Source organism: Charadrius vociferus, unplaced genomic scaffold, assembly GCF_000708025.1.
Source record: "Charadrius vociferus isolate BGI_N301 unplaced genomic scaffold, ASM70802v2 scaffold286, whole genome shotgun sequence".
Lineage (NCBI taxonomy): Eukaryota > Metazoa > Chordata > Aves > Charadriiformes > Charadriidae > Charadrius > Charadrius vociferus.
Window position 1 is genome coordinate 404,613 of NW_009648967.1, and position 8,678 is coordinate 413,290.

At 37.9% G+C, this 8,678-nt stretch overlaps 1 protein-coding gene across 1 annotated transcript in view; it reads right to left on the reverse strand.

Annotated features, from left to right (window-relative positions):
• Positions 1-8,678, reverse strand: part of PCSK5 (proprotein convertase subtilisin/kexin type 5) — a 237,051-nt gene that overhangs the window by 121,452 nt on the left and 106,921 nt on the right. Inside the window, 1 exon segment of the mRNA XM_009887718.1 lies at positions 2,609-2,709. Within this exon segment, the coding sequence (XP_009886020.1) occupies positions 2,609-2,709 (101 nt within the window).

Here is an 8,678-nt window from a genome sequence, read left to right on the forward strand (position 1 = left end):
CTTGGGTCACAACAACCTCATGCAGAGCTACAGGCTTGGGGAAGAGTGGCTGGAAAGCTGCCTGGCAGAAAAGGACCTGGGGGTGACAGTGGACAGCTGGCTGAATATGAGCCGGCAGTTGGCCCAGGTGCCCAAGAAGGCCAACGGCATCCTAGCCTGTATCAGGAATAGTGTGGTGAGCAGGACTAGGGAAGTGATAATCCCCCTGTACTCGGCACTGGTGAGGCCCCACCTCGAGTACTATGTTCAGTTTTGGGCCTCTCCCTACAAGAATGACATTGAGGTGTTGGACTGTGTCCAGAGAAGGGCTACAAAGCTGGTGCGGGGTCTGGAGCACAAGTCTTATGAGGAAAGACTGAGGGAATTGGGGTTGTTTAGCCTGGAGAAGAGGAGGCTGAGGGGAGATCTTATCATTCTCTACAACTACCTGAAAGGGGGTTGTAGAGAAGTGGGGGCTGACCTCTTCTCCCTGCTGACAAGAGATAGGGCGAGACAAAATGGGTTCAAGTCATGTCAGATGAGGTTTAGATTAGATATTAGGAATAATTTTTTCACTGAAAGGGTTATTAAATGTTGGAATAGGCCACCCAGGGAGGTGTTGGATTTGGCATCCCTGGAGGTGTCTAAAAAAAGGGTAGATGTAGTACTTGGGGACATGGTTTACAAGTGGTTTTGTCAGGGTAGGTTAATGGTTGGACTTGATGATCTTAAAGGTCCCTTCCAACCTCAGCAATTCTATGATTCTATGAATAAAAATGAATAAAACACATTTATGATATTATTAATATAATTCCATTGGATCTATTCATATACACAATCAAAGATTTGGAAATAAGTAAGAATCCTCCACGTACTGAAACTGAATAGAATCTGAAAAGAGGCAAAATTAATACATTTTAACCCTGAATCTCTTCTTAGCACCATGCAACAACAGTTGTACTACAAATGCACAATAGTGACTAGGATCTTTAGTCAGTGGCAGATTTTGCCTCCATCATCACATGCGAAGTTTTAGTATGGTCTTGTCTTTGTTCCTATCATAGCAACTATTAAGTTGGAATAAAAAAATACTAGTCCATAGGTATTATCATGGTATTATCATGGATTTCCCATTGGGATAGTCACCAAAGTTCCCAGAGAAACAAGGCTGTGTAAAGTGTAAGCTTCTCAGTGGGTTTTAAGATGTCACAATCAGCAATTGCTTGGTTGTAGGTATTATCTGCTATAACTCCTTGAAACTTTCAATCACAACAATCATTTGTTAGAAAATGCACACAAAATGTCATATAAAATACAAACAATAAATTACAAGGAACATCCTTTCATTAAGAAATAATTACAAAAACTTTCTACCGAATGAAATTCACGCACATGCAATGTTATCTGCATGTGGAGAATGTTTAGAATGAATTTAGGGATTTTAAAACTGAGATTAAGAAGAGAATAAAAAGATTTTTTTAAACAATAGCACTATATTAACTTTTCAAAATACCTTTATTTTTAATGACTGCAATAAGAAAATCTAATTATAATGATACAAGCGCTGCACTATTTAAGATTATGTCACCTCTTCAATTACTAAATCTTATTCTCATGACTATAACTCAACAGCAAAAAAGTATTCTGTGTTGAATATTGGCCCATGATTTCTTCAAAATAGCAGCACTAATGTTGGAAACATAATTCTGCTGCTATGAATTGCATACAATTTGAAATTAGTATTGTGCGCAAATTTTTTACTTCCTTCAAAGGAACTGGTTGCCCCTAGAGAAAACTGGTTTTCTTCAGAATTTAATAGAATCAATCTCCTAGCACTTAAAAACATTTGAGTTCAAGCAGGATTTGGGGTGAAGCATTCCACGTTAGACCTTCAAATACTACCCAACACAGTGCAAAGTAATGCAAAATGTTTTGAAATACAGATTTACCTCATAAATCTCCAGTATTTCTGCTGCTCCATAAAGTACGTTAAAGAGATATATTAGACAAAAAGAACAAAATCCTGCAGTTGAGGAAACACTTGTAAGACAAACTTTTCTGAGCTAAAGGTAAAAGGACTATGGAGCTACACTATCCAAGGTTTTTACAGATAAGGAACTTAACCCATTAGAAAATACAGACTTGTGTCAGCATGCAGAAGTTGAGAATTTTTATTTTTATTATATTTATATTTTAATTTCTGTTCATGGTAGCCTAACACCATGCCAAAACTTTCTTCAATGTTCAAGAACGGACGCTGCTAGGAGGACCCTGTTGAATGCAAGAGGCGACCTACAGTAGCCTGCAGAGTACAGCAGATCTGGGCAGCACTGTGAGAGTGCTCTAAGATATCATGAGGATACCGTACATAATTTAGTGGAAACTACCTGTGCTCAACACTGTTCCAAGCTATTTCAATACAAAGTGCTCTGTTGCCATTTCCACGGTGTCAGCTTTCCTGCATGTGAGATAAGCTCAAAGATCTTTCCTGCCCTTAGAATGGTACAGTGAATTACCACAAAAAAGTTTCCAAAGCACTTTGAGATCCCTGGATAAAGGTGCTGGATGAGTGAGAAAGATCTTTCTGTATGCTTATGGTTTTTTTTTCAGAGTATAACTCAGATCTTACTTTGCTTCCAGTGCCAGTGCAATGATGCCTGCAGCCATAGGTGCAGAGGCTGAGGTTCCAGTATGGCTGTCTGTGCAACGCTGCCTCAGGTCTGTGGTGATCTGGAAGAAATTGAATGTGTGAAATTTAGAACACAGCTTCAGAAATCAGAACAGGTTTCATTTGCTCAAATGAGTCACTTGTACGTGGAGGGTACTTCCTTCTTTCATTGCAAAGAAAGAAAAAAAATGGTGTCTGAATACATAATGTAGATGCTCTGAGCTTGAAGTCACTTGTGAACTTGCAGAAGTGTTCTCTGTATTGCACCGAAAATATGTTAGTCTCCATTTTTTTCATGGCATGATCAACAAAAAGACGTAAATTAGACAAACATCCAGAGGGTTTTAAAACTGCAGTTAGAACTCTGCCTTTCTATTTGCATTTATAGAGCACTTTCCATTCAAGAATCTCAAAGTGCTTTACAAACAAGAATTAACTAAATCTTACAGTGCTCCCTATATACAGACTGGCTATGCCCATTTTAGAGACTATAAAAGAGGTATGGAGGGGTTAATTAGGTTGCCTGAAGTCACACTGGAAGTATGTGACAGAATAGAATACAGTTGGGCTAACATTAAGTACTGTGTTTAATCCTTCCTTCATGCTTTATGCAATAATTCACATGAAATTAAGCAACAATTCATTGGAAAAACCTGATGTAATCACAAATTTGGCTGAAACATCACCAACCAATTAGTTATTTGCAGCTTTAAATTGTTATGTATTGCTTAATTATATGCTGCCACATATCTTTATATATAACCTAAGTGGATGTATAAACTGTAATGTGCAATACCAACTATAAGCACAGTCTTCTACTTAGTGTTAGGATATATACAAAAGTATGTTTATTCTAAATTCTGCTTCTTTCAGGCAATGTTAATCTAAAGTGATTCTAACCTATACTCTTCTTCTTGAAGACACAATTCCTAGGAAGAGCAAGGCAGTAGAAACAAGACATCACTGCTACCTAGCAGAAGCTCAAGCAAAACCCAAGTGGACTTCAGAACAGTCACTAGCAGGCAGCAGCACGGAAACCTCCATGACGGTGGCAGAGTGAATGACCTGTGACACCAAATCTTATTCTCAGCATTTCAGCCAATTCCTGAGATTCAGTCACTACAAGACATGACAAAAAATACCTGCCTGAGGGGCAGAGAAGTCACTTGCACAGCTTCTTACCTGAGTATACAGAATTATTGTGGCTCCATTTCCTCTAGTTCACTAGTATGATACTTAATTTGCAACACGGATATGCACAAAGATGGGAGGAGAGGATCAGAGGATCAAAAAAACACAGAAAAAGCACAGGGCATGTAAAAATGCCTGTCCTGCTTTGAAACTGGAAGATATGCAAAATATGATCTCAAAAAGCAGCCACATGCCATCTGGGAAGAATACAGGCAATTGCATGTAGGAGGTGCAGGTTTCACACATTTGCATTAGCCATATTCAGTGGTATATGTATTACATAATTTGTATAAACCTGCCGAAAGTTCTCCAAACATGTAAGCATACGCAAGCTAACACAAAAGACTTCTAACAGAGAAGGAGCTAACAGCACCCAGGAACTGATTTTTGAAAGCAAGTAGTGAGCAAGAGAAACAAAATGGAAGCTTCTAGAAGTTGAAAAAGACAGATTAAAGCATTTATAATGTCATATCCTTAAATTAGTGAGCTTACCAAAGGCCAAATTTCTTGAATAATGAAGTCTAGAAAGCACCTTTTTCCCCCCCTATTATTTAATATTCTTTGTCAACACATACCTTGTTAAATAATTTCTTTTATTGTCATCAGTTGAACCCCATAAATAAAATTTTAATGTAATATCTTTATCTCTTTCCTTCTTTCCTATTGGCTGTGTATTAATTTAGACAATGAAAATCAATTGTGTTGGAAAAACCTTTACGCATGTAAATTCCATAAATGCCCTGACAATATTAAGAGATGAAACTGTAGCAGGAACAGACCTAACACTGCATTGCCTATATGTGCAAATGCAAGTAATGATTTTGCAGGTGGGATTAACATGTCCAAGGACTACAGGATGACATGCACCCAAATAGAGACATACAAGATTCAGGTATCCCGTTTGGAAAAACACCGGTCAGTGCTGTGGTAAGAAGTGGAAGAAAGGCCAGGAGAAAGAGAGGGCAGAAAAAGAGACTAATACATGCTTGTCTCTGTTGTAGCCTGGTACCTTGTCCCCTGCAAAGAAGTGGTGCAGCAGGCGCTTTCCTCAGAGGACCAACGGGTAGCAAAGCCTACAGGAGCTCAGACAGGGAGAAGTGCCCTCAGAACAGCTTTTCCTTAAGAGGCAGCCTCTCTCAATACAGTGAAAAGCAGACGGTATTGTGCTATCTGTGTTTCTGATCCTCTGGAAGAACATGTTTCCAGAGTGTTTTTATTGTCCTGTAGCTACGGATATCAAGCACAATAAAACATGAAACCTGTTTATTTGGCAACATCATCTCTCACGTTCTAAGTGGATGTTGTGGCAGCAGTTTCAACTACAGACCTTTATCTCTCTCTTTCAGTCAGCAAATATTTCAGGACAGAAGCTGAGATGTTTAGGTGTAAATTACCTCCAAGATCTGAGGCATGTTTTTCAGCACTATGAATTCACTGTCAGAGAGGTGTCACGTCTACACTGAGAAAAAAAGAGTACAAGACCACCAACAGGCGAGCAAGTTTCAAGAAGAAAAATGGTGCCCCCAATTCCTGAACCACATGAGGGCAACATCATTAATCACAATAAAAGGACGTGGTATTTGACAGCACCATGAAGCTGTCATTAGTGTCTATTAGCCATCATTCTTATCAATAGGGTGGGGAGAAGGAGAAAATTTTAAATCTTTTGTTGAGTACAACACGTTTGTATGGTTCAATTACTTTTGTAAGAACTGCTGATCTATGAAAGCGCTCATCAGACTAGCCAAGAGAAGTCCATGCAATATTTCTAGGGCCCTGAGTTATATCAATGTCTAAATCTTTTGAATCAACTAGATTGGACTGAAGACAATGACAAAGTTTCTGGTACTGGCCTTGTTTAATCAACATGAAATTAGGAACCTAGGACAGACAGGCTGATGAAAGGCAGACAAAAATGATATGAATCACCACAATGCACTGTAATACCTGCCATACGCAGAAGTCCAACAGCTTTCAGAAAACCCACACATTTATTAAAGAAAAAACTCTAGATATGCTGTACTAGTTTCATAGAAGAGACTTGCTCTGAAGAACTCAGGACATGCCATTTCTGTACAGTCATTATTAAGGCTGCATCATCAATCTTTCCATAGTTTCATTGATTGGGAGGTTAATGGCTAGGGTTAAAAATGGGATTTCCCTTAGCAGAGAACATGCTCACTCTTCCTCTCACAAGCCCCCGCATTTCTTGCTATTTCATGTTTCATGACATGAGCTTTCTGACCTGTCTGAACCATTTTTTACCTTGTGCTACAGTTCTTCAAGATATGTTGATTCCTATGAACCTGTGTCCCTAGAATTAACAAGGGTTTAACAAAAATCTACTGTTCCTTCTCACATCCTTTGTGTATCTGTATCTACCCAAAAATTGAAGGTGCCACGTTGTATGTACCTTGATACCCTGAAAAAGTTTCTGAACAAGTGCAGGTTTTAGTTTGTGCTTTAAGAACTGGCAGGAGATGTGTTTTTTGGGTTTGGTGGTTTGGTTTTTTTTAAGTTCTTCTTAGCACAGAAGCTAGTCAGCAGGGCAGAAATAGAAAAGAAAGAATCTCAGCAGACGAATTAGCATTTTTTTAGAAAACAAAGAAATAGGTGGAACAGTAAGTAGAGAGGTTATTTTCAGAAGGTAAGTCATGTAATAGGTTTATAAATTATATTTGTGAGGGACTTTCATATGTAAATTCCTTATTGCTTTAAGAAATAATTTGAAAAAGGAATTCAAAGGAAATGTGGTGTATTTGTGCAACAGGTTGGATAAATGAAAGGCCCATATAGAGAACTATATTAGGTGGTGCTTAATCTATCCTTGCTCTATGGTCTGGAGTGGAGAAGCTATCTTCCAACTTTGTGCTACACTATTCAAAATAGCAGAGAAAAGAATAATAGGAAAAAATACCTTGACAACTGTATATTATTAGCCAATGCTTCTGTACTCACTCTGTTATGAGAGATAACCTCTGTAAAGAAGTATATTTTTATGGTCTTTACCTACTGCTGATTTGCCTTTGTCCCGGAGTGTGAGTTTCTATGCCTACACTTATGCTGGCACTTTGCAGCTGCTCTTGAAAACATCTAAAATAATTCTAGTTCTTTTCTCTAAGAGTATACGTAAAAGGCATACATCCAGCTGCATCTGCGAAATATTTGTATGCTTTGGACATGTTAATACATCCAAAGGTTGGAAACTCAGTCCATAATGGGCTAACAGTTACTGCAATAAAATTTGGTACAGCATAAAGTCAAGCACACTTGAAGAACCTTCCCTGAACAACAAGGAGCTTATGCAAGATGGTAACATCAGCGTGTGTTTAACTGCAATTGTTAGCTCAAAAAATTCCAGGCCAGAATTTGCTGCCATTTACTTTACTTAAAAGCCACTTAAAAAAGCTCCATACGGAAAACAGAGATATGGAGATGAAATCATGTTCTTAAGCTATCATTGTCCAAGACTGGAAAAAACCTCCAGACTAGAAAACTTTCTAAAATTATGTTACATCCTATATTTGTATCGAGCATTTACAAAAATGGGTAGTATTGAAAAGAGAAATAAAAAAGTCTTTTGTGTAGTTATAAAAGAGCTGGTTCCTCTATTAGTCCATATTGAAACCAAAACATTTTTGCAAGAATTTTTAGTCCACACAATGAGAGCTTAACATTTGGTTACTCTTTGTTCATCTACCATTTAATATGTTCTGCACATATTGGCTAGAAAAACAGAAAAGGAAAAAAAAGGTATCAAACTGAGTAACTGGAAGGAAAAATATGAAGGAACTGTGGAACATGACACAAAAAGTTGTAACCATTCACTGCCCCTTAACCATGGATAGGTATTCTGCACATTGCAGAATCTCACCTTATATTGGAGTTTGTTCCAAGTTACATGAAAAAAAATAAGAATGAGTTAATTTGATTTTGATTGTAAATCCCACGCCAGGTCACTTCTTCCTGATTTACTACAGTAGTATTTTTGTTTCCTATTTCGAACATTGGAGTCGCACTCCAACAAACCAAATCACCATATGCCTTGATAAAATACTGTTACTCTTTTCATGTTATGGCATTAAGTTGAGCCCTTCACAGCTAATTTGGATATTGCATATAAATATATATGCATCATAGACTTTGGAGAATTTAAATTTAACAATAATCTTTCTATTCTTCTGTTGTTATTTTTCCCTTTAAACTTACTGCAAGCTCTAAGCTTTTTGAGGAAAGATATGAAGACAATCTCTGACTCAAAAGGAGCAGCAGTTGAAACAAAAATGTGAGATATGATACAGTGAAAAGGATGTGTGGATGAAAACAAATACACATCGTTATTCTAGACTCTTAGCACTTTATAGCAATTCAAAACCTTTGTCTTCAAAATTTTCAGTTCTGTCTTTAGTTCCGTTCTTGTTTACATCAAGACTTCTTTATAAGGTAAATGAGGTTTGATAGGTCTTTAGGAGGATTGGATTGTAGTAGACAAGCTGGAGAGGAGAATAGCGATACTATCATTATTGCCCTCAAAATCAGGCTATGAGCAAGACAGTAAAACAGGTGAGTGCCATGTCCCCGTCTTCATGTGTGTGCATGTTGAAAGGAATGCTTAATACTCAGCTGGCTTCACAATTTCTTGTCATTTCTCACCAGGCTGTAGCATAACAGAAGCACATAGCTTATGGGGATAACTGGTTTACAGACAACACAAACAGGAAACTATTGACTGCACCTGCTGCACACTGTTCTGCTTTGTCACTGAAGGTGTCTGGAGGGGGAACAGGTTTGCCTGTTTAAATGCCAAGTACCAGTAGTAAAACAGCCTCAGAAAGGTTTT